At 40.5% G+C, this 27,300-nt stretch overlaps 1 protein-coding gene and 1 pseudogene across 27 annotated transcripts in view; both read right to left on the bottom strand.

The window, feature by feature from the left end:
• The window catches only part of FARS2 (phenylalanyl-tRNA synthetase 2, mitochondrial), a 553,641-nt gene that overhangs the window by 98,590 nt on the left and 427,751 nt on the right, over nt 1-27,300 (bottom strand). Inside the window, exon 9 of one of the 27 annotated variants that reach the window (XM_053223116.1) lies at nt 4,858-5,963. The exons of the other annotated variants lie outside the window; for them this stretch is intronic. Within the exon in view, the coding sequence (XP_053079091.1) occupies nt 5,933-5,963 (31 nt within the window). The 3' untranslated portion in view covers nt 4,858-5,932. Of the gene's footprint in view, nt 1-4,857; nt 5,964-27,300 lie in introns of those variants that run through there. 27 annotated transcript variants of the gene reach the window in all.
• LOC113593975 (uncharacterized) lies at nt 17,577-17,675 on the bottom strand (annotated as a pseudogene).

Here is a 27,300-nt window from a genome sequence, read left to right as displayed (position 1 = left end):
TTCAAAGTTGAATGTGCACATGAATCCCTGGATCTTGTTAAGACATGGATTCTGATTCAGTAGGTCTAGAGTGGGGCCTGAGACTCTGTGTTTTAACAAGACCCCAGGGAATGCCGCTGGCCCATGGACTAGTTTCAGTAGCAAAACCATAGACAATGGTAAACCACCAAATACCTCTGTGAGGGGGTGATATAATCAAAGCTGAGCTTTCTAAAGATGAATCAAGCATGCTTTAGTTCAGTAGATTTCAAGGTGAGGGAATGGGATAGGAGACCAGTGAGGAAGCTACTGACAGAGACCAAGAGAGGGGCACAGGGGAGTCTCAAGGAATCCTGGTAGCAGATTCACTTAGGGGAAGTAACCCTACCTTCTTCAGTGCCACCCATTAATGCTGTTGCTAAGGGGTGCACTTGTACACGGCCCTAGTAGCATCTCAGAGACCGTATAATACTGCAGTCTACTTTGGTACATGGTCCTTCCGGGCAGTCTGAGTAATTGAAAAGCACAACAGGGGTGTGAATGCCAGTGCCTTTGAATTCTCCTTGTGGAAAAGACTCCTTGTTCACCTATCAATCACTTCTCCTTTCTTTGGAGGCACATGGGGGACTTCCTCCTGTCTGCTCCTTGCAGTTGAGAGGGCCCTGTAACAATCTGAGCAGGTGGGGTGAGCCAAGCCGGCAATCATGCCCACTCTTCCCTCCCTGGCTGTCCCAGTAGCGGCCCAGAGGGGAAATCCCAGCTCTCAGTGTAAGAAATATGCTTTTGTCGGGTTATGTGGCAGAGACCTTCAGGTTATTTGTTACCAAAACATTAGACTGGCCAATCTCTACTGATGGATACTCTGATCAAGTGGCTTCACTCTGTGTGGGTCAGTCCCAGCAACCAGGCAGGGGTGATCTGAGGCTCCTGGTGGCCTGGTGAGCCTGCTGATGAACTGTCCAAATTCTATTTAGAATGGGGGATATTCCTTTTGTTTGCTTGTTTGTTTAACAGTTTGTGATATTGAATTCTATAAAAGTTATTCAATCTATTACATCAAGTGCTGAAAAGAAAAAAAAATGTTGACAATATCCAAATGAATATCTAGCAGTTATTTAAAAGTTATTTTCTCATATCAAGCAAAAATTAAAAGTTGAGCTCACTAAAAATAATTTTTAAGCAATTTAATTTTTGAATTACAGCTAACTCTTGAACAACATAGGTTTGAACTACATGAGTCCATTTACATACAAATATTTTAACAAGCACAATACAGTACTATAAATGTATTTTCTCTTCCTTATGAACTTTTTAAAACGATTTAAAGTAAATATGATTTTTATTCATTGTTTTTATTTTTTTCCCATTATTCATTTTGTTGGAAGAGGTTATAGATGTATATTTTTTAAATTTCTTTAAATTCAAGTTAGTTAACATATCATGTAGTATTGGTTCAGGAGTAGAACACGGTGATTCATCACTTACTTATAACACCCAGTGCACATCCCAACAAGTGCCCTCCTTAATGACCAAGGATGGGGGGGTGTTTCTGAAAGATCCTAGTACTAATGACTCATGTAACCCAAAGGCCCAGTGGGGAAACTTCACAAGGCCTCATGTCAGAAGGGTTTCCTAAGCTCCCAAAGCTTTCCTTCTTGTAAGTAAGATAGTTCTAAAATAAGTATTCTTGGCCACAGTGTTTATTTCTTTTTTCCCTTGTTCCTCCATATCATGGGTAGCAAGAACCAGGCATCATTATTTGGCTTTAACCTCTGCTCTCTATTTTAATCCAACTCTCTCAAAGCCAGCTTTCTACATCCAGAGTTTTAACTAAAAAGCATGACACAAACCTATTGTTAAGATTCAAATTATATTGGGTGATTTTTTTAATTAAAAAAAAATAACTGCTGCTTTTAAGTTGAAGATGTAGCTTGATATTCGTTTCAGACTTCTCACTTTTCACACCAAACCGGAGAAGGTTCAGGGGCTCTAATGTCACTCAGCTAAACCTCACCCTGAAATTAGATATTTGAAGTCTGCAAATGAATGTAAAACAGGTTGGGTGTGAGCACAGTATTAAAAGGATGACCTGAAACCACTTCGAAGGCGAGTCATCAACTTTAGTGGTATCTCATCATTTTGTCTTTGTTTATTCAAAGTCATACTTATTTCTCAAATGGATAATGAGCAGAGTCCTCAGAAAATATTCTTGCCTCACTTATCACGAAGTGGAAAGAGCACTGCATTGTGTACTTGATAAATATTTTTAAATTTACTGAATAAACTGGACCCAAATTTCTCATTTGTGCAACGGAGTTAGATGTCTTTTCATCTCCATAGTTTTCTGCCATGCTGGGTTAGGATTCCCTTCAGTGGCAGATGTGAACTTATCTTGGCTGGAAATCAAAGAAGGCTTTTAGTTCTCTGAGACTCTCAGACAGCCTCCTATTCTCTACCCCTCAGTCTTTCCTTTACCTCTCATACAATGCAGTTCAAAAGAAATTTCAAAACTCATTGTAATTGGTCATTTCACCCAAACATCTCTTTCTGCTTAGACATAATCACATAGTCATCTGTGTCTACCTTTACAGCCCATTAAAAATAAAGCCCTAGTGAGGTTTTAATTTGTTTTCTTTGAGTTTCTTGGTATTTTCCAAATTCTGACAATGAACGTGTTACTTTGGTAAACAGGAGAAAAGGCATTAAAATACATGAAATTGGATGACATCTCAGAAGCTGTGCTTTCCCCAAAATTATTTTTTCCTATTTCTGCTAAACTGAAAAACTCATCTAGCCGGAGAGACTTGTTCCCAAGAGAGTCTAGTTGGTTTTGCTGAAATTTTTATTACCTTTTGTTTATTAAATCATTGATATCTGTTCTCTATGGTTGGGTAAGTTCTATCTGTCAATCCAGGATGATCCACTTATATGGGCTGCATCTTGCAAATAGGGCCTAATAAATGAATGTCTTCCATACTGGATTTTTAAAAATTATTGTTTTATCATAAAAATAATATATATGCTAATAGTAAAAATTCTGAATTATACAGAAGGTGGTATGAACTGAAGAGATAAAGATCTCCCCAATTCTAGTCCCCTGCTGTGGAGGTAACGATTGTTAACAATCTCCTTTGTGTCTTTTTAGATATTATCTATGCACAAAAAACAGAAAATGAAATCTCCTATACAAGGCTCTTTCAACATGTCTTATTCATCTTTTCTTATTGTTGGATATAATTGTTTATAATAACAACTAGTGTTCTGTAGTATGAACATTCTAAAATTTATTTACTCAGTCTTCAATTGAGGAACAGTTTTGGGCATTATATCAAGCAGTGCAATGAACATACTGGCCCACACATCTTTAAATACCACTATTAAGATATTTATGGGATGAGTAAATTCTGGGTTAAAGAGCGAGTGTATTTTCAATACTGGTACTTATCCTGAAAACTGCCTTCCAGAAGAATTATACTTACCTGTACTTCCACAAATAATGTAGATGGATAGAACCTGTTATTCAATACATTTGACAGCACTGAGTATTATCAACTTTTAGGATCTTTACCAATCTAACTACTGAAAAAGTGTTAGTCATAATTATTAATTTGTATATTTCTCCAACCATGAGTGAGGCTGAGCACACTTTCCTATGTTTACTAGCAGTCTGTATTTCTTACTCTCACTGACTGACAAGGGCTCTTTCTTACATTAAGAAAAGTGGTCTTTTATCATGGTGTGTCAATTCTCCCTCCCCACCCGTCCTCTTGTTATATGTTCTTGATCCACTTGTTGAGAAGTTTTACATTTTTATGTGGATAAATTCATCGCTCTTTTCCTTTATGGCTTCTGAGTTTTCTAGTAGGTTTATTTTTCTAAGAAAGGAAGGAATGATTCTAATTTAACCTGTATAAACCACTGAAAGTAGCTGAAGAGGCTGGCTCTATTACTAACATACAGTGCAACCTTCTGCAAATTACTCATTCTCCAAGAATTTCAATTTCCTCATCTGTAAAATTAGAAAAGCCACTACATTCATGGATGATTGCGAAGACCAAATAAAACAATGTAAGTTGTGACTCAGTGCACTGCACACAGGGAGTATAGTAGCCTTGCTTCCCCCAGATTTCAGACATTGCCATCACTTAGCTCCAGGGCGTGAGTGCTAGCTAGTTCAGTGGTGAATTCACATTTCCCTGGGAATCCCAGCACACCGACCAGGAGCTCAGCTCCTGGCTTGCTGTGGTAATGCACGATACATTCTTACCATGGTTCTTAGAGCACCCTGGGATCTAAAAGCTTTTGATTATTTTTGGGATCTATGCTCACCAAAATGGCTCAGGGCACACAAATGCCAGTGACAACTGCGGGGGCACACAAACCCCAGTGATGACTACACAGTTACCCAGCTTTTGAGTAAGAGTGACATCTTTACCTTGCTTTTCATGAGAATGAAGGGAGGAAATTGCTCCAGAGCAAAGAACAGAATTGAAACAAGAAATTAAAAAGTATAAAAACTTACATGGCATTTCCCATTCTCTTCTTTCATTAAAGGAGAATTCATAAGCACCACACAGGTTGACAGTCCTCTTTACAATAGGAAGAGAGACATGTATGTACATCTAATTGACAGTCTATTCTGCACATTCACACCCGGCCTCTTATCTGATTTTATTTATTAGGGCTACATAGATCAAGAAGACCAAATATTTCTTCAGAGAACTCAATTATTTAATAAACTTCTTACTTAAACGAATATCAAATCCCAAGCAATTTTAATTAGAAGGAATTTATTTTTCCTACACACTCTAAGCACTGTAACATCAGGGTTATTCAAGCAAGAAGCGAACCTAGTTCCTAATTGTTCCTAGAACCTAATTGGTCAGAGTGGCAGTTGCTCTTTTGGCTCAATTTTAAGTTTTAAGTATCTAGAAAATACATGTGTTGGGTATCTATTGTTAACTGAGCACTCAGAGCTACTGTTCTAGTACCAGGCCCACCAACACTGATCTTAGCATCTGCAATAAAAACTCCAGGATTAGTCACATTCTATAAACACATTTTAGCCAGAGAACTCCATTATTCAGTTTTTACAGAAATCTGTGCACGGAATATAGCACCATCATTTTCTCAAAGGTGGCAGCAATGGTATCATCCATGCTACATGTGCTTCCTCCAATGTGACCTTGATAGTTCTTTCTTTGAGAGGTGCAAGCTGTGTTCTCTCCTCTTGAAAACAAATGGATTCTATGACTGTTTCCACTAACAGAGGCCAGCAGAAGTGAGCCTATGTGACTTCTGAGGTTAGGTCACAAAAACAGCTACCATATATAAGGAGTTTAAAGGTCCAGAGATGACAATGGTGAGGAAGCTCAGGCCATGTGGAGAGGGCCAGGTGTTCTCCAGCCCAAATCCCATCAAGTCCTAGCCAAGGCCCGCTGCCAGTCTCGAGGATTCCACCCTGCCATCAAGCCACTCCCAGTCTTTGAACCTTCAAAGGATTGCAGCACAGAGACAAGGATTTGTGCACTTAATACAGTCAGTGCCACAAAGTTTTGGGGCAGTTTGTTACACAGCAATAAATAACTAGATCTTTATCCTAGGTTTACTTGAAAACAGGCTATCTTGCAACTGCTGAGGATAGATGATTCCCCAAAGCACTGCAAAACTTCTGCAGGAACAATGTGAACAGATTAGCCACCCTGCCCATTAATATCCTGCTAAACAGTCCTGTGTCGGGAAGCAGTCATTCATCTGTTACTCTCCACGTAAAAGCCAAACGATGGATTCCCCATAAGTCATCAGGCTGCTCTAAGATTAGTGGTGAAGGGGTAAATCTGGAGAGGGTCTTCCAAAATGAAAATAAAATATTTAGACCATCTTGCAAGTTGCTCTTCAGATGCTGCATTTTTCTCTTTCATCAGTTCCAGCTGACAACAGTTGACAGCCGCTTCTATGGCTGTTTAAGCCGAAAACCATTTATCCTGAGAACATAAAGACGAATGCCAGACTGGATCTGATATATGTAAAAGTAAACTCATAGGATGGTATCGTGTCCAAAGAGCACATTAATAACATTATTATTATTAATATTTATTTTGCAAAGTAGATGAAATATGAATCCTCTGATCCAGGGTATAAAATAAACTCTGGATGGGAAACAGGAAATACAGTATTGATTAACCTGAATTTATAAGGATCCTCACTGCGGATGGCAAAAAAAGCGGGGAAGGTAGAATAAAGAGCTTCATCCCCATGAAACCTGGCATGGTTGGTAGCAATGTGGTAGACCTGGCGACAGTACCACTGACTTGGTGTTTATGACATGTTTAAACAACTGGACCAACATACAAGGCAAGAATGCAAAATAGCCACAGACACATCCCACCCCACATGTTCATACGGCATAAACTCAACATATTGGTATACATACATTTTCACATTAGCATCCATTACAGTAGATTTTGGGGATGATGTTATATATAATTTAGCATTCCCCTGCCTACTGTTGGTTAGCAGTAAACAGATTAAACTTTCTAACCATTAAGCATTATATTTTTTTAAGCCTGCTAGCTTCTGCATGTCTATTTTACTTCCATCTAAGGTTTAAAAAAATCTAATTATCAAGGTAGATTCTGAACAAGACTTCAGTGCCCAGCTCGGGGTGTGGTGAAGAGTGTTTAGCTAAGCTTTCAATGGAAAGAAGAAAAAAACCTGAGGCCAAAAGAGTTTACATGGCTTGCCAAAGGGCATACCAATGGCTGGTTATTATTTTAAAAGATGAAGCTGAGATCAATTTTCAACAGCATAAAAGGTTCATGGAAACAAAGCCTGTTATCATCAACAATATGAAACTTGCCTAATTTCTGTGGACATCTTCTGAGCATCCACGACAGCCCAGGAGCTATGCTCGGTGACATAAGACAAACAGAATAACCTCCCTGTTCCTCCCAGTCTTCCTTAGGCAGGCTTCCAGGTGCTATAAATTCAGCTCAGGTGTCATTTTCACCATTTTCCAGGGGAGTCCTGAGCTCGTAGAAAGTGATCTTAATATGTACTGAGTGGTGCCATAGGAAGTGTATTCTAAAGTTCTTAAATCTAATTAATAGCATTTAAAAATATAGTCTCTATGCTTCTCTATTCTTAAGAAAACTGAAGAAGGTTTTCACACCTGAAAATATGGGAAAATACTGTCAAGGCAATGAGACTTGTACAGGATGTAAGAGACCCACTATAAGCCTCACCTGGGAAGCCTTTGAACATGACCTCATGGTGATCCCAAGCATGACCTAGAGAGGCCAGTCCGTGAGCTCCTCTCATCCTCATGTGTGCCATAACCGAAATCTCTGATGCTTTATTCACGACAGGCAGAATCTAAAATGCCCTTTCCAGTCCAGAGAGTCTCTCCAACTTAAATCGCTCCCCCAAACTAAATTCTCCCTGCTTTCTGTACGGGAGAGTCAGGCTACTGGAAATGTCATTCTTCATGCAGTACTCACACATCAAGGTCAGCTACCTCCAGATTAAAGCTACCCCGTTACAATAGTGGCTTTCAGGATGTCTCAAACAGGCCTGCCTGTTTACCTCTAGTTTTACAATCTGGGCTGCTTGGAAAGGTTGGACAGAAAGTTCTGAAGCCAGCTGTTGGGTGTATAAATCCATATCAGTTCAATACTACGGTCTGGGGCACAGAACCGGAGAGGCTCACAGGAAACCGAGGGGGAACTCAGCTTCTGTACCTGGCTCACAAATAATGAATCTTTTATGCAAAAGCAATTACATATACGAGGGAAAAAAAAAAACTTTCCTTGAAATGGCAGAAGTGAAAAAAAACTATTGATTGGTTTTGTCCCCAAACAATAGGATCATTTCCCCTTTGCTTTCAGCCCACATTCTGGATGGCTCTGCCTTGGTCCTCAGCTGGCTGTGAGGTGCCTCCTGAGCTAGCCAGCTCCTGACCTCCAAGGACTGTCCCTCATGCTTCTGCGCACACTTAATGTCATTTGAATTGAGCTCCTCACCGTCATCAGTCTCCGTGAACCCCACAGTGTTTCAGGTGAAGGATTCTGAGTTTCAACACTTCAAGAAGAGAAATTATAAAAGGAAATTGTTCTCTGGCTCTGCTTACTTTTTTTTTCTTTGCTTAACATTTCCCCCCTAGCTGGTGAGCGTGCAATTCGAGTGACTTTAGAGCTAAGTTTAAACAGATACTAGGACTCAAAAAAACCTGTCTTTTTTGTTTTAAAGTTTTTATTTACTTGAGAGGGGAGGGGGAGGGGCAGAGAGAGAGAGAGATGGGAGAGAGAGAATCCCAAGCAGGCTCTGCACAGTGTGGAGTCCAGTGAAGGGCTCAATCCCATGAATGATGAGACCATGACCTGAACCAAAATCAAGAGTCAGACGCTTAACTGACTGAGCCACCCAGGTACCCCAAGAAACCTGTCTTATTATTAGAGTCTTTAACAGACGTAATAGAATCAGGCTCCTGTTAGCAAGAAAAACATCTAATGGTTTAGATTAGCTCCCTCAATTGTCCTTTCAAAACCTATTCCACCTCTCCATTCACCGTAGAAGATGCCATCTTGAAGTGACAGGTACTGGGACTTCTCAAGATGCTACTTAAGAGGGAGAAAGTAGTTTGCTGATTAGGACCATTAAGCAGTGCTTGGAGGGGAGAAGTCAGCTTCTTGTTGTGGCTTCTCATTTATATGGCTGGCTTAATCTAGGGTAAGGCTCCTGGAAATGGCCCTTGGAAACAAACACAGGTGGGTCGTGAGAATGAAAAGCAACCAACTACCTCAGTTAGCAAGAGTCCTCAGAGAACAGAATGCAAATTTAATTTTTTACTCAGGGATACATCAGAATATGCTTTTGTTTCACTCCTGAAGCGGATCTTGCTAAGTCATTTGTTTTGAGGACGAGTGTTTTTTGCATGTGATGGGGGTGCAGCAGGTGCTGGGTGACAGGCCAGGGGTGAATCAGTGGGCTTTTTTAAGAGTCAGCAAATCAGGGGCAATCCTCTGTTGACCTGTGCTTTCATGCATGCTCTGGGTCATGATTCTAAACAGGAATGCTAATATATACAAGTGTGTAGGTAACAAGAATGACACCATTATGTATCTGTATCGGACTTTAGTTTACAAAACTCTGAAAGGCAGATATACAGAAAACTGTAATTCTGAGAAGTGAAATGATGTGTCCTAGATGAAACTTCTGTTTTATAGCAGAGGCAGACCAAACTCAGGTTTCTGGGCTCCTAAGCTGGAAGTCTCTCCATTGGCCCATGAAACCCTTTTCCTACCCTTGAAGATACAGCCATAGAACTCTGGGAATTAGCAGCAGCTTCCAGACTGACCTAGATCAGATCTAAGTAATCTTTCACTAGGAAATAACAGAAACTGGGGTACCTGGGTGGCTCAGTTAGTTAAGCGTCCGACTTCAGCTCAGGTCATGATCTCATGGTTTGTGGGTTCGAGCCCCACGCCAGGCTCTCTGCTGACAGCTCAGAGCCTAGAGCCTGCTTTGGATTCTATGTCTTCCTCTCTCTCTGCCCCTCCCCTGCTTGTTGCGCGTGCTCTCTCTCTCTCTCTCTCTCTCTCTCTCTCTCTCTCTGTCAAAAATATATAAACATAAAAAAAAAAAATAACAGACCCTACTGTTCCTCCCTCCTAGCACGTCATCACCATTCACCTGGTGACTCAATCCTAAACCTAGGAGACATCCTTGTGTCCTGACTCCTCCTTGTGTCCCATGTGCTCTGCCTTCATAACAGGCCTTCCCTCCATGCCTATGCCAGCCTCCCATGCCAAACTTCCTTCACCTTTCATCTGGACTGCTTGTCCTCTGTTTCTCCTCCACCTGACAGTCCATTCTCTACCCAAGTAGAAACCACGCTAACACTCCTTAAAACTTGCCATCACACTTAGAAAAGTTTCCGTGTTGTGGCTCACAGAATTCCAGGCTCACCAGCTTCTCTGACTCACTGCATCTCACAAACATACCAACCTAGTTCCTGTCTCAGGGCCTTTCCCTAACCTTTTCCCTCCACCTCCTCCAGACTTTGCCTGGCTGCTCTTTCACTTCCCTGTTTTCTCAGGGGGATCTTCCCTGACTCTCCTGAAAATAAGCTACTGCTTTCTGCTTCACTGTCTCTGTACTCTACTGTCATTCACTGTACATATCACTACTTGAAATCACACCGCCAATGAACTTATTTCCTGTCCTTCCCAATAGCCCAGAAGCCCCTTGAGGACAGAGCCCTGTTGTCTTGGTCCCTGTGTATTGCCCACACCTGAACAGAACCTGGCATCCATCCGCTGAGTGTGTGTGTGAAAGAATAACATGCAGCAGATGGGAGAAAAGCCAAAAGTCCTTGGCTCCCCAAGGACTCAACAGATATATTATAGTCCAGCAGCATAAGCTTTTCCTGGATCCAGTGTGGAAAAGAATGGTATATTAAGGGTACCCTTTATGCAATCAATAGTGCCCACAGTAACATCTACAAAGATGAATTCCACCACACTACCTTACATTTCTTTAGAAACTGCATTACATTAATATATTATATTATATTATATTATATTATATTATATTATATTATATTATATTATATTATATTATAATACTATACTAATATTATATTATATTATACTATACCATATTATATTATTAAATATTATAGAACTAAATTTTAACAATAGACAGGACAGGGCACCTGGGTGGCTCAGTCAGTTGAGTGTCTGACTCGTGATTTCAGTTCAGGTCAAGATCTCACGGTTCACGGGTTTGAACCTTGCATCGGGCTCTGCGCTGACAGTGCTTAGTCTGCTTGGGATTCTCTCTCTCTCTCTCTCTCTCTCTGCCTCTCCCCTGCTCTCTCTGTCTCAAAATAAGTAAATATTAAAATACAATAGACACGGCTAGCATGGTGTCAGGCATATGGTGGGTGCCCAGTAAACATACATGGCTGAATTTTAAAAATTTCTATCATCTGCCATCAAATTAATTATTTTCATTTCCTCATGTTTCCTCTATCCCTTTCAAAATACAAGTATATACTTTTACATTGTCGTAACCACATATAGGTATTGATTTGTTTCCTATTTTACATTTTTTAACACTATTTTGATGTTGCAACCCAGTCTTTGTAATTTTTAACAACTATGTAATATTCCATCAAGGTGCCGTGCTATATAACTCACCTCGCCTCTTTGGGGCATTTGGCCACTGAGTTCACTGAAAGTAAAAACACCACATAAATTGAGGTAGGATCAGAAGTTCAGCAGAACCAAACCCACATTCTGACCAGGGCAGAGAATCAACCCAACTGCATGATGTCTGTCACAGAGCAGCCCAAATTCTCTCTATTGCATCAGTTTATTGGAACAAACTGTAGATTGTCGTCAGAAAGCTCCAAATCACTGCACAAATTATTTATGAAAGAATGACTTCAGCCATTGGCCAAGTGTAGCCAGACTCAGGAAAAGGCACCAGAGGAGGAAGAGGACGGAAGAGGCAGCAGCTGTAAGGGAGCTGGAAAGACTTTAATACAGGCGCCAGTCAGAGCCTATTTTATTCCTCTGCTCTCTTGAGAAAACAGTCAGCAGTTTGTTAGGGGATGAATCAGTCAGAGTCAGAGGGGGAAGAAAGGGCTTGTATATCTTGAGGATTATTGTTAAAATGCTCGATAAGTGGCTGTAAAGGTATGCGGTTTTCTTCTTTTTCCTCTTTAAACATTTCCTCCTCTTGGTGTATAGGCGAAATAGTCATTGGTAAGAATTTGGGGAACATGGGAAAGTATGAAGAAGATAGTAAAAATCCCCTGTAGTCCTGTGAGCTGGACTGGCCACTGTGACACGTGTGCTTGTCGTGATCTCCCTTACGGATACATCAATCTACATAAAAGTAGAATTACAACACCTAGCCTACTCTTTACCTTTAAACCTACTATATTGTGAACCTTTTGTTCAATGTCTCTAACAATTATTTAAAGTAACACAGTGTTGAATATGTGCAAAATAGTTCTTTGTGTTCAGATGAGGAAAGCAGAATTGATTTGTTTCTCCGTGGGTAACATACAGGTTGTTCCCAAATTTTCTTATAAATAATAATGCAGAACTCTTTGAATTCTTCTCAAATGAATTCCTTAGGGCATTTGTTTTTTATTTTGTTTGGTTTTGGTTCTTTTTAAACTGAAGTATAGTTAATACAATGTTACATTAGTTTCAGGTGGATCTATGAGTACCTGCTGAATTTTCTAGAAGAAGTATAATAAAAAGACAACCATCAATCATCTTCCACAACAGCTGTCTGTGGTGATGATGGCAGAAAGACGGGACAGGGAAGTGAACCAGAGAGTAGCTATGTGAGAAATACAGGGAGTACTGCTTTGGTTTTTAACTCTGGTTTACCATAATTCTCATTTACCACTTTCATTAGGTCTTACCTCTATCGTTGATAGAGATATCTACCCTAAATCCTTCTCTCTGTGACACTGTGGATAAACAATGGTGGGGGATAACTGGACCTGCTAGTGGTTTGGATGACTGCATAAACCATGGCTACTTTTACCATTAGAATTACAGTCTTGTTTGCCTGGTTATGAGTCTTCCTGTTGGAAGGGCACCTTTTCTCAAGGTTGTGGACTGAAATACAACTTTGCCTGCATTTACGCCATGTCCGAGAGCACGCAAGTGTGCTGACCATGCAGCTGTTTCTCATGACCTCACTCAGTCTCAGCATCTGAGCTACACTGTAATGGTAGCCACTGGACTTGGTTGAAATCAAAATTTCATTAAGTAGCAGAAAGATACAATTGCTGTTAACTTACACCCGGATGCAGCTATTTCCACATTGGGTTTAAAGATAAAATTCTGCTACAGAGGGAGAAGAACCCTGTAGTTTGGGAAAACACTTTAATCAACTTATTATTATTCATATTCATATTATTATTATTATTATCATCATCAAGAACAGGGAAGGTGAAACAGAGGAAGCTAAACCACTCTAGTAGTTAAGTAAAAGGATATCCACATAGGGAGTTGTAATGAAAGAAACTGATTTGTGGGAGCTTCCTTGGGTCAGGCCAAAGAGATGGGAGTTTAGGGAAGAGCAGGCACTAGGGAGAAGCCAGGAAATAATAAATTTCCTCTAAAGAGACAGCTGCTTCCTGGTGTTACTCCAGAAACAAGACAAGAGATGGCCAGTAAGTGATTCACTGTGGTGACAAATCACTGATTGACTGTCACAACTGTGATGCAGAAATTCAGTTTTAGTTTCCTCTCCATTATTTCCAATTTCTTATAAGTCACTGCACCACTTAGGGTATCCTGAGGACTTAAAAGGAGGTGCAGTGATCAATGTCATGAAGCCAACAACAAGAGCTAGAGGAGGGCATGATTATCCCCATGAGATCTGCAGAAACTCCACAGGGCATGATGGTTGCATACAGCTGAATATTTTTGTTTGGATTTTAAAGGAAAGGGTAAGAGAAGGCTTGCGACCCGAGGGCATATTTGGTTATAACCAGAAGCTGGTGATCACTCATTTTGAGGACCTAGTTTTAATGTCTTGCAGATATGGTCTCTAAAGATATAGAGGGTATCAACCGTAAGAAAGTGTAGCCTGAAGGAAATGTTAGAAAGTAAAAGGCTTGCTTTCTCCTCTTTGTTTTCTGGCTTTCAACAGAAGGTCAGGTGCAGCATATCATCCTTCACCAGCAAGAAAATCTGAGACAATTTCCTAAGGACAGGCCTCTGGCAGGATGTTCCTGGAGCTTAGTTTACTATTCCAACCACAGATCAATGTGTTTTAGACATTCCTTCTGATCCAAGGGGCACCACTTTTGGGTCAAGACAAGATTGCAGGCTAATTCATTAGGATATCAGAGAGACAATGGACAAAATTCAAGAAAACACACAGCAGATACCTTTGCATCCTGTCCTCTGCTAGAACTTTCAGGGGAGTCCTTGGGAAATTTAGAGGGCTCACTCTAAAACTTTGAGGAATGAGGGGCTGAAAACTGAAAATGAATTATTTAAAATATCCTCTTTGTAATTCACAGACTTTAATGTGCACATATCAGGATACATTCCTCCTAGCTTACATATCACCTAGCTAAGGTAGACCCTTCTTTGGCATTTCTAGAGGATGTAGGAATGAGACGTGTTTGGGGCTCCAGAGGCTATCAGACAGCAGAAACAGTGCCCAAGAAGCCCTCGAGCTACTAAAGGATGGCTGGGTATGAAATGAGGTGAATCTCCTCCCTCGAACATTATTTATCTAGATATTAAGAGGCTATCTCCAGTGGTGGCTCAGGGCACACAATCTATAGCATAGATTGTAAGTATAAGTGTCTTCTCTGATGTGGATTTAGTACCTTTAAGGGACATAAATCCTAGGTGGCTGACCCCTGCCAGCAGTTACCTTACTATAGGATGGGCTTCTATCGGGTTGTGAGAACCTTCTCAAGGCATCAGTCTCAGCTTTTCTAGATCCCTTACCTGCCCCCAAGTCTACAAAGGATGGTGACCTTCAAGAATTGATGGAAGTGTTCTTGGGGCACCTGGGTGGCTCAGTTGATTGTCTGACTTTGGCTCAGGTTATGATCTTGTGGTATGTGGGCTTGAGCCCTGCCTTGGGCTCTGTGCTGACAGCTCAGAGCCTGGAGCCTACTTTGGATTCTGTGTCTCCCTCTCTCTTTCTGCACCTTCCCAGCTCATGCTCTGTATCTCTCTCTCTCAAAAATAAACATTAAGGTTTTTTTTAAAGAATTGATGGAAGTATTCTTTAAACCATATGCATCTACCATATCTACAAAATAGTTTCTTTCTGTTGGTAAGTAATCTATCTTAGATCTCCAAGAAATTGGGTTGGGTATGTAAGACAGGTGTCAGAGGCACACTTAGGGACTGTTTCTTTGAGGAAAAGATTTTTGACACCCAGTTTGTCAATTTTTATTCAACTTGTCTGAAAGGATATTGTCAACTTCCCTCATGAAATTTCTCTTGTAGAGTTCCCCATTTAACCCATTGCCACTCTTGTTTTCCCTTTTGTTCAGCCCAAGCCCTAGAGGCATCGACCACTTATTTTTGTTACTTCTACCTCTATGTATTTCACATCCATCCATTGTTTGCAATTTTCATTATTATCAGTTGAACCCATATTCTCATTGGTGTCCCTTGAATGAACTGTTTGCTTGACAGACTGATTCATTCACTCATTCATTCTACACCCATTTTCTAAGTGCCTCTTTTGTGTTGGGCACAAGATAGAATTCCTGCCTTCAGGAATTTCACCACCAAGTGGATGAAACAGACACGTATGTGGACATTTCAAACAAGTGCAAAGCAAAACCAGAAGTGTTAGAAATGTATATACACACTCAGGGCACCTGATGGCTCAGTCGGTTAAGCGTCCAACTCTTGCTTTTGGCTATGGTCATGATCTCGCAGTTTGTGAGTTCAAGCATGATGCTGGGCTCTGTGCTGACAGTGCAGAGCCTGCTTGGGATTCTCTGTCTCCTGCTCTCTGTCCCTCCCCAACTTGCTCTCTATCTCTCTCTCAAAACAAATAAATAAATAAATAAACATTAAAAAAAAAGAATACACAATCATACACAAGCACATGTGAGAAGGAACAATGACCCTGGGCTTTGGCGACAGTCCCTTGCTTGTCCCTCTTCCAGGGGTGGGTGCCTACTCTTCTCTGTCCTACTCACTGAAGCCAGGTTAATTTCCCAAAGCAGTGTTGCGAGGCCAATATTCCTAACAGGGATTCATCTAGCACCTGCAGGACTTCCTCACACACACACAGACTGATTATCAAAGGCACCTGCCTGTGTCTTTTTGCTGTGGCTCTAATTGTTAGAAAGTCTTTGGAATATATCACCTATCTACTCTGTTGTTAGAGAAGTCTGGCTAGTGGAATTTTATTATGTTGGCCCATTGCCAAGTTCTTAACAGATACTATGGTGTAAAGGGGCAAAGGTGGGAAGAAAGAACTTGTTGAAAGGGAGTTAGAAGAAGGAAATGTAAGAAAGCTGAACACAAATGTTAGCTACTTTACGACTGTCTTACGGACCAGTCCTTTTTAGTTATGGTGACTTTGATTATCAGCGTTTGCACCATGTTCATAAAAAAAAAAAAAGATACATGGTTTGATAAGAGTATCTTTTGATTCACAAATATAAATTATATGAAATTAATCATCTTCGGTTATGCATTTCAAATGTTTTTTTAACTAAAAGAATATCCGCTCATGAAACTAATGAGCAACAATCTCGACGTGTGGGCACTTTAAATATACATATGCCTCTGAATTTGAGATAGATTTTTAAAGATCTATTTTGGTCACTGTTAAAGTAAAGCAGGGCAAAGTAATTCTTTCCAACAGTAATAACCACCTCTTGGTTGTTCCAGGAATGACTATGCTCTGTGGATTTCTCAAATGGAATTTTCTTTGTACTAGGCAAATATTGAGACAACATTTAAGTTGGCTCGAGTCTGTCTATATTGACTTCAGGAAGCAGCAAATATCATGGGACAATACAAGGGTGAGAGAGGGAATCTTGCAGTCATTACCACCAAGGCAAGATGAAGCATACATTCACAGAAAGTTCACCATAAGGATTTCTCTCACTAATATAGTATAAAAGCACAGACTAAGTCCTATTAAGTTTGGGAGACTTTAATAGATATAAACAAAATGAGACTTTTGCATGCAGAAATATGGCTCCATCTACAATTTTCTAAACTGCTTTGATCTTTGTATAAAATCCTATTTGAATCATTTAATGTATTATCACAGGCACATGGCATACATCCTACCTTAATGTGACACCATAAATGTCCTTATGGCTAGCTGTGCTCCCTGAATCCTTTTATGAGGAGGTTATTGAGAATTTAAGCAGATCCTAAACTAGGACACCAGATTCATGTGCAATAAAATATACTGTTAGTCTCATGATTTAAAAATGGAAGATTATATAAATGCGTATTTCTGGATATATAGCTGGCCTAATGTGTATGATATTACATTTGTATTTAACAAATGCAAAGTCCAGTTGAATTAATGAGGGCCTAATAGGAGAATGAAGGAGAGAAAAAGACGAATCAAATAAAGAACTCATCAATAATAGACGAGTATAGACACCCCTCATTCACCTAATGTTCCATTCAAGTGACTTTCCTTGATTAGTGAGGCTAGCATCTTTACGTATCATTTAGAAAATCTTCCTACATACTTAAATGGAGTGTGTTAATTAAACTTTTCTGTAGCAAACTTCAGTCAGGTTGTTTGGACTGCTTTTATTAGTTTTATATGAGCCTAACCAAATTGAATAGACTTTATTTTAATTTATACTTTAAATGTCTTCTTCATTCAATAAAAAAAGTGAAATTTCCCTTAGGTGGGAGAAAAAGGATGATTTTTGCCATAGTTTCAATGCAGCATATGCCACAATTATCATCAAGATGTTGTTCAATATGGGGAGAAGGTGATTAAGAAAACACGTTCTGTGACACAGAAAAGAAAATGAAATTTAACTTCCTGCCGGATATGTTAACCAATGGAAAACACGAGGAAAACAATGTTCTTCTGTAGGGTATTTATGTATTTGTCCTGGTTTGTGTTCTTTATCTGTAAACTGATAAGAACAGATACTACACTTGATCTTAGTCAAAAGGCCGAGAAGTGACTGTGCTCTTTATCTCTAAACTGTTCACTCTGTTTTGGTGAAGATTAGCTCTTCTTGTAATGTTTTCTAATTTTCTAAGTTACTCTTTCTAATGTTTCTAAGTTACTCTTGTAAAATAAACGAAACTTGGAAGCACAACTCCAAAATCAAGATATACTGTTTAATTACTGGGTGATGTTCTTACTACACTTCCCCTATGACTTACCCTAATTTAATAGGTCTCTTCAACATTTATAGGTGGTACAAGTGGAATGGCAGGTGACATATTTTGTGACTAAACAGTTACTGTAGACAACATTATACAGATAACAAGACACATGCACACAGGTTGCATATGGCTTTATGACTTCAGCAATTCTGCTAGGTTTTCAATGAAAAGGGGTATATTTTCTCTGTTTCCTAGAATCTCATGTCATTCCTCTCCAGAACCTCTTCCTTTGAAGAGAGCCATGTAGACTGGGGACACATGGTGACTAAATCCTTGTGCTGAGAACACACGTGCCATTACCAGTTACTTATTATCCACTACATGTCATCTATCTATTCATCCACCCATCTACCTACCTACCTACCAATCTATGTGTTTGTGTCTGCAAACGTGCTATAGTTTTTACTGACTCAATAGGTGAATATATGCAAGCTTATCCATACCTTCTTCACCAAATATTTATTGACCATGTTGTGCCAGATACTGTGCTTTTTATTTCGTTTCTCCCTAAAAAAAATGCAGATTAGAAAATATTTTAGTTACCCATAATCATTGGGAAATATTAGGTAAAAAGTACAGAATAGAAGTAAGTAGTAAAAAGAAAACTAAGCTCTGGCCTTAGCCCTGCCACTACCCACTTCTTGGGACTTTGGGCATTTCCCTCTGACTATGTTGGTCTTAACTTTTTCATTTGTATAATGAAGGAACAGGACCAGACAATCTTTAAAAAATCTCCCTGAGTACAAAATGTCAGAGTTCCAAATATGGAAGTATTTTATACTTTATAACGTTGAAAATGGGCTAAAATAGTGCTTCTCCCAGAAGAACAACGACATTGATCTTATTTAGGTTACGAGCATTCCAATGTGAGAAAAAGGCAAGTATTGTGCTTCTAACCCCTGCTTAAGAATCTGAGCCCAGGCAAAAAGAAATTGGGCATTCACAGAACTGTTGAACAAAACAAGTATGAATGACTGTAAACATTTCATAAATTTCACGTGCCATAAAATATAACAGTCAAATCAGTACCCCTTGTCTATAGTTGCTCGATAAGTGGAGGATGAGGATAGAAACAAGATTTCCCAGCCTCTCTATTGCTTCAGGGTATTTGAACATCCTCCAGGGGCCAAGCATCAGTGTCCCCTGTAGTTGGGCCAATTGGAACTAACATCTGACCATCAGGGTCTTCTCTTAATCCAGCTATCAAACACAAAAGGAAGTGGCCTTTAGGAGAATATTTACAAATGGAGAAAGTTTGGGCTGTTACCAGTTTGGGCCAATAGATACAAAGAAAATAAGTGGTGTGAATCTGTCAACATGCAACAATTTCTCTGATTTGTGACACCGGCTTTCCCATTTCTTTCTTTTATTTTTTTTTGAAGAGTATGCACCAACTGAAAATAGTCATTTTTAAAATGACAAAAAAAAAAAAAAAAGAGGACAAACAGTTTCTAAGTCAGTGCTGGAATATAATATATACATGAATCTTTGGCTGGGCCAAAAAACTTGTCAAGTCTTCAACATTTTGGTTAGCATTTGGTTGACTTAAAAAGTTATATGGTTAATTCATATAAATTATATAAAAATGAAGATAAATAAATATGTAAGCAAAACTAAAGGATACTATAATCCTACTATCCAGACACAAGCAGTTGACATCTTGTATAGTCTTCTAGTCTTCTGCAATGTATACACACATTATACATATTATGTCTGTATTTATAGTCATCTATAAATCCATGCCATCCTGCAGGCATATCTAGGTGTCCAAAGAGCTCTGGAGACGACGATGTTGGCACACCTGTGTGTGTGTACATCTGTGTCCTAAGGCACCCCATTTGGGAAGCTTTGCTCTACACTCTCCATAAATTTGACTGTCTGAAACCAGCATCGTCAGCACTGCAGCGAAGCAGTAGCTTGATTTCTTGGAAAGCACCCACGGTTCTTATATCTGCCCCTCACTTCAAAAGAGCTGGCACAAGTCCAGTTAGCATAAATTTGGCTAAATTCTACACCAGTGTTGGAGAGCACAGAATTCTTTACTGTCCAAGTCCCACTTTTAGAATAAAGCCATTGTTGAGGCACCTGGGTGGCTCAGTCAGTTAAGCGTCCGACTTCAGCTCAGGTCATGATCTCGCGCTCCGTGAGTTCGAGCCCCACGTTGGGTTCTGTGCTGACAGCTTGGAGCCTGGAGCCTGCTTCTGATTCTGTGTCTTCCTCTCTCTCTGCCCCTCCCCTGCTGATGCTCTGTCTCTCTCACTCTCAAAAAATGAATAAATGTTAAAAAAAATTTTTTTTAAATAAAGCCATTGTAACTGTGTCCTTACTGACATGTCTCTCCTCTCCCTCCTCTGGACATTGCACCAGGGTGGACGGGCCCAAATCTGTGTCCTGAGATGGGCATGGAGAAATGGTGTGCTGAGTCCTGAGCACAGAGGGAGGCAAGCAGGTACTATAGGTAGTACCCGTGCACCTTAGTTCCTCAAGCATGACTGACCTCATGCCAGGCACCATGCACGAGCACAAGATGAGGCTTTTGCCCTCAATGTACAAAGCTGGTTTGAAGCAGACACATATATTGTTAGAATCAACATGGGAAGTACAAGCTGCTGCTGTCACTGGTTTATGTTTCCTCAAGTTCCTTTAGGGTAGGGACACATCTATTCAGTCTATTTTGTCTCTTCTCAATGGGAAGCACAGTTTGGGGCACAAAGAAGGTGCTGGAACACTTGGCTGGTAGACTTAGTATTGAGCTGCAGTGGTAGATGTGATAAACTTCCTGCCCAGTTATAGTCTCCACAGGTCTTTAGTTATGCTAATTACCCATGTTTTGCCCTAACTGGCTAGGGATTCTGTATGTCACAGCGGGAGGGCACAGAGGGTGCATTCATGGCAGTGGCTTGTGTCATCCCATTACTATCACCATGCAAAGGTGTTTCTACTCCAAAGGCAAAACACAGTGTTGCCAAATTCCAAAAACAGAAAGGAACACATGTCGTCAGTGGCAACTAAACTTCGTTTCTGTCATGAATCACTGTGGCCTTATTCTGACAGGTCCAGTTGCAACCTAGCCCTGGATCACACCAAGTAGTGACTCAGCTACATTGAGACTTCAGATGCTATTTTTAAGGGGTGGGGGTGGGGTAGGGGAGGTACAGAGAAGCTATATTATGTTTTCCTGAATTTTAATAGCCTAAACTAAATCTTTAGGAAAAGTTAACTGCCCCCAAAATTATGTAACTTATACAGTTTACTTTTTATATCATAGTTTGCCCATTGAAGTCACAAATCATTCTCATGACCAAAATTGATCTGATCAAAATGGAAGAGGGAAGTTTTCAGAAGAGTCTGGGTCCAAGGAAAGCAACTGTGGTGCACAGTGGAAAGAACGCCAGCCTGAGAGTCAGAAAGCCTGGCCTTGGTACGCTTAGTAGTGACATTTGGAGTGCCTGGTTAGTGAGGCTGGGCCAGGTGTGCTGGGGGGAGGCTTGGGGACTGCGGGTGTGGGTGAGTGTGGTCTGCCCTGCTGGCTTTGTACTTTGGATCTGGTGAAGGAGACTGTCCTGACCCCAGTGAACCTGCCTGAGACTCCACATACTGCGATGCTGTCTTTGTGCTCTTATCTTCCCACCTAAGGGGCTCTGCTCTTTCCTAACTCTCACATTGCCACCTACTGACTCCTGTGTTCATCCACTCATCCTTCTCTGGAGTTTCTCCAAATGCCACCTTCTCTTGAGTGATCAGAACAGCACACATGTTTCCAAAGTAGATACATGATATTTTTGTTGAAAACTAGGACAGTGTTTTCCTCAAATCCTCATTCCTCACGATGATTGGAATTTTGTTTCCTCTCCTGGCACCGTCCCTATCTTCAGGGGAACAGCCCACCTACAGTGAGTCTTAACTTTAATTCTTGGACAAAAGTGGAAGGCTCATAGGTGTTCACCTCTCCACACTCGTGTGGTTTCTCCTGTGCATGTCCCCTCACCGCTGTTGGTAGAGTAAGCCATCTAGCTTCGGAGATCTCTCGTGACACAAATTCTACTCTAAAAAGTGTTCCTTTGATGGAAACATTTTTAAAAGGTAAATGACCCTCTGTAAACATGTTTTTGGTTCTTTGAGGAAGTCCTTCTTTTCCGTTTTTTTCCAGAGTAAACACTCTTTCAGGTTGGAAGGCCTAGGGAGAAATAATACCCAAACTGGCCCTATGACTCTGAGAGGAAGCGGTTAATGAAAGGAGGGGGCTAATAATCTACAGAGAAATCTGTTATCACAATGATGCTGGATATAAGGATTCTTTCTGGGACTTCAGGAAGTTCCGAATAGAAACAGAGAACTGCACAGAACCCCAGTTTAATGCTGAGATTTCCTGTTGCCACACCACACAATTCAATGCCTGAACAGCTCATTAACCAACCACTTTGAGCAACAAAGCCGTCCAACTCTGGGGACAGGAAGAGCGGAGACAGAGTGGGAGTAGCTCCTACGTCATGTTCTGAAAGCTCAGTCGTGGAGCCTCATTTTTTCTTTCTGAGGAACTCATGGACGCTGAAACTTCCTCCTCCTCAGCTGTTGGCCAGCAGCAGGCCCTAAATTAGTTAAATTTAACTATAATAAACATGCTGCAAATGAATTATATTTAACTCTAACAGCCACCTCAGGGTTTGTCTCGAGATGGAATAATTTTAGCTTATGCCACCATACGTTCCCTAACTAAGGCAGAAAGTAATTACCTAAGCATTTACCATAACAAGTTCACTGACACTCACTATTTATTATAGTGTGTGAACATTCGAGTCTTTTGTATAGTCAGGCATAGACTGTAGGCTGCTGAATGTGTAGTCTCAGATGGACGCAATAGGGACACCAAAAATAAAAATGTTTCAGGCAAATATAAATCCGGTAGAACCACCTAACTTCATCTTCATTAACAATTAGTAATAATTTTGGAGAGTCCCAGTTGAAACTTTTATATTGTCAGTAGAACAGGGCCAGCTAAGAAATTGAACACTGTAGGTCAGATGATAAGCTTTTTGAGAGAAAAGGTACATGGAAACACTTATAAAGTGTATTTATTTAAAAACAACAACAACAACAACAACAACAACAACAACAACATAAAATTGGGCTTCAGTGCTATGCATGCTAATGAGAAATCATGTTTATCTATCCATTAAAGCAGGATCTTACTCAGTAGCATTTGGTTAGGGGAACAGTCTGTGTTTCTCAAAGTACCTACAAGTAATAACAACTTAAACTGCCATTCCTCATAAAATACTCTGATATTCTATACTTCATTTGTTCTGAATAATCTCCCCATTTGAAAAATTCTCACTTATTCACTCATCCCTTGTGCATTTATTATGCATCAGTTGTGGGCTGAGTACTATAAATGTAAAGAACAATAAGACATGGTCTCTGCTTTCTAGAAGCTAAGAGCTGAGTAGGAGACACAGCCCTGTAAACAGATGACTTCCTGCAGTGTGATATCTGCAATGATTAGTGAGGTATACTGCCTGTTCAATGAAAGTTAATTTGCTTGGTATTGATTTATGGGATTCAAGAAGGAGAACCTAACTATGACTTGACGAATAGCCAAACTGCCTGGGGCTGGCCCTGGCCACTGCACACCCTTTGTATACATGTGCTTTTAGGGCAGAATCACCCATATTTAAGTGCATATGTCATTAACATGCTACATTTAATTGGTATATGTGATCTGTGAAGCTTCATGTTTTCACTTCTTGCCTTAAAGAGGCTTACAAGAGAAAATATATAATAAAAAACGTTTAGATATGAATGAAAATGAAGAATAAATATGAGGGGTGGTATGTTCTTGATGCCTTTTCAAGCCAGACTCATTTCAGCCCACTCCCTCCCTGTTCCCCTCCAGAGGCCATGAGCCATATGAGCAAATACAAAGAGAGACCTGCAGGTGTGGGTTGAGAATGAGGTACAAGGGTGCTTTGGCCAACTCAGACCCTCTTGTCCTTCACCAGCTCTGGACTGGGATGCTGGGTGTTGTTGAAGCTGACAAGGTGCTAGCCCAGCATCCCCTCTGTTAGGCTGCCTTCTCAGCTGATTCTCTCAAGAGCCCACAGTGGGCAGGAGAGGCTCATAGGGCAGGATTCAGCAAGTCCAGACTTGTGGCTGAAATCCATCTAGTGGCACCTCTCTCCTGACAGAACAGTGTGGGGAGGGGAAATTTCAGGAAGAGTAGGCCTGCAGAGATCAGGAAAGAAGGCAATGCAAACAGCAAGCTCTGAAGGCTTCTGCGTAGAGCCGGGTGACCTTCACCCCCAGCCCTGAGCCTCTTCCCCACCAGAGTGAAAGGGAAAGTGGTGAGTAACATAATTCTTAAGATTAAATTTACCTGCACCTTAAGGCAAGCCAGGTTTTTCTTGGCAGTTAACTCTTAAGACATTTCTCACAGAAGGTTTTATAGAGGGGGTGCTGAAGGATAATAATGGATAAGATACTCAGCAATCTTCCTGTTGGACATTCGGTAACACATTGCATATGGCTGTTTCTTACAGGACCTGATGATGAACGCCTAGTACAAGCTGCTCAAGCTTCTCTCCGTGAAGGCCCGAATAACGATGTGGACACGGTGTTATAAAATGATTCCCACAGCAGGATGGGAATTAACATTTGTTTGTTTCAGGTATGCACTAGGTACTCCAGATTTATTATTTAAACACAACTCTCTTGAAAACACTAGCCAGTAAGTATTACTATCCTCATTTTTACAAGTGAGCATACGGAGACCCAGAGAAGTTAAGTAACTTGATCAAGGCATACAGCAACCAAAAGGTAAAACCAGGATTCCAGCTTGGATATGTCTTCAAAGCCACACCTTTTTGCTTCAGCTGTTTCTAAATAATATTCTTTATTATAATATTCTTTATATTTATATAAATATATATATTTATAATATTCTTTTTGAAATGTTTTGCCTGAATCAAGCTGTAAAAACCACCTAAAAATCAATTCATTTAGTTAGGTTTTAGGGGTTCTTTTCCAACTGATTTCTCTGATGATCTGACCAAAATGATCAATTGGCTGGCTATTTCACTGTCATACAGACATTTGGGTAAGTCAGTCCCACACTTAAACTGGTGCAATATCATTTATATTAGCTGTCGCTGTCCAGCAGTACAAGAGCAAACATAAATATTTGCTAATGTGGCTGCGTATAAAAGACAAATAAAACTCACATTATATACAAGTCACCCCCATTTATAAGTAAAATTCAACATAACTGAAGCTACTGAACCCTACATCATCCCTTGGGGGAAAAAGCCATATTTAAAAACCTCTCATCTGTTTTCAGACCAACTATTTATTGTCAGCGTACAGAGACTTCTGAAGGAGTCGAGCTGAGGAACAGCTGAGAGAAACTCTCTGATGACGGGCATGAAAGCAGTGTGTGCCAGGAAACAATAAAGCAGGGGGTTGGAGACAAAACTCAGCAGCTCAGGAAGCACACACACCACAGGCATAATTTCTCATCAGTGTCAGAAAGTGCTTCTCCTGCTCTAAGAGGTGGTCACCAGCAGCCAACACAGTTTAAGAAGAGAGAGCATCTGTCTTCATCAACCCACTCAAGGTGTGTTTACCTACTGGAAACTCAGAGAAAAAGAAATGTAAACTAACTAAATGTGGTTCATGTCTTCACCTCTCTTTGCTCTGTCTCCATTTCTCCATTTGCAAACTAAGAGCTTTGAACAGAGCTCAGGGCTCATCTGGGTCTGACATTCTATAATTCTATGAATTCAGCCACTGGTTCTATGACTGGTATTGATTTTTTTTTAAGGGGTTATCTTTAATATCAAATGATACTTCTTTTTTCTCCCCAGATTTTGGTTTTGTTGGTCATGATCTTAATCACATTTTGATCATTTTGTCTATTTTTGTATCTCTAGTGTCTAGCACTGCATATGCACGGTACATGGCAAATCTTCATCATGCACTAAATATTGATTAAATTTTTGTCTCTCGTTTCAACTGGCAAGCCTCCTGGAGCTCCTGGTACTGAACAGGAGAAGACTCAATACGGTTCTTGCACAATGAGGCTGGCTGCCCTCTTGTTATCAAGAGTCACTCATGGAGCATCTAGATTGGCACCTCTTCCAATTCAAAGCACATTCTGGGACCTGCAGTGGCTGTTAATCAGCAAGTGTTTACTGAGCTTGCTTTAATGTGCTTTGCTCCCTCTCTCTCAAAAAAAAAAAAAAATGGTGCCCCTTACTTCTGTTTCTTTTAGGTAAGAAATAAATATTCTAAGTTAGTTGAGGGAGTTGGATTTTTCTTTGTATAGTTCACCACTCCTATTTCAGGGCATTACACATAGGAGGAACTCAATATTTGGGGGTTAACAGAGTTCAGTGATTTAATAAACACCACAGTCTTTTCAAGCACAGTACCCTAGATCTTCTATGGCTAGGAACCCTCCTTTCCTATTTCTGGATCCTACCGTGGGGCTAGATGCACCTCCCCTTTTTAGGTCTCTTCAATGTCAATGCCTCTACAATTATAGCCACCTCTTTTCCCTCATGATACTCTTGCCAGATCACCAACTCGTTCAATTCAGAAGGGTGCAATTGCCGTAAAGAGAAAGCAGGAGGCTCTCACCTTCTGCTGCGATGTCACCCTGTAGCTGGTTTGTGGCTAGCTTTTGGTTTACTCACTTGAATTCTGCCAGGGTCTGTTTTGTGAAAGAATTAAAAAGGCAATACTATGTAGTTAAACTTCAAAGGAAATAGTTAAAGGAAAGAAGCACAATTTCCATTATCTTTCCAAATGGCTAAACGCATTTCAGCCCCTTATGTTTCCAAAAACTGTTTATAATGTACTTTTCTCTATTCTAGGTCACTGAAACGCCTGCCCTGGGCTATGTGTTTCTGGATCAGACATCCACATATGAGGGGAAAATGAATACAATAGAAACATAAAGCATACAGCCTTATTATCAAGCAGATAGAAACCACCTCATATACACACACCCATGCCTCTGTGTCTCCTTGACATTCTCATCTCAAATCCCTCAGGAGTGTGTGAGTACTAAATCTCCAAGAAATTCTTTCTGTTTTGAAGACAAGCTGCATTATGGCCCCAGCATACCTGTCTAGTCAGCATTCTCTGCGCATTCTCAAAGCTGTGCCCCATGGGCTCAAGAAACACAGTAGACCGCCAGCCCTAGCATTGTCCCTAGAGTGGGCCTAAGGAACAGGGCCTCCTACCCACCTGCTGCATCTCCTCCATTGCCATCAGCCAGCTGAGGTTCCAGGCTTTAGGGATATTAGAGGGTCCCCAAGGAAAGCCACCAGTCAGCACCTTGGCCAGCTGAGCCTCAGTTTAGGCTCTGTCAGGACAATAGTCTTATGTGACCACCCAGATTCTGCTTAACAAACACCCC

This window comes from Acinonyx jubatus, chromosome B2, assembly GCF_027475565.1.
Source record: "Acinonyx jubatus isolate Ajub_Pintada_27869175 chromosome B2, VMU_Ajub_asm_v1.0, whole genome shotgun sequence".
NCBI classification, from domain to species: domain Eukaryota; kingdom Metazoa; phylum Chordata; class Mammalia; order Carnivora; family Felidae; genus Acinonyx; species Acinonyx jubatus.
This window is presented reverse-complemented; position numbering and strand designations above follow the sequence as displayed.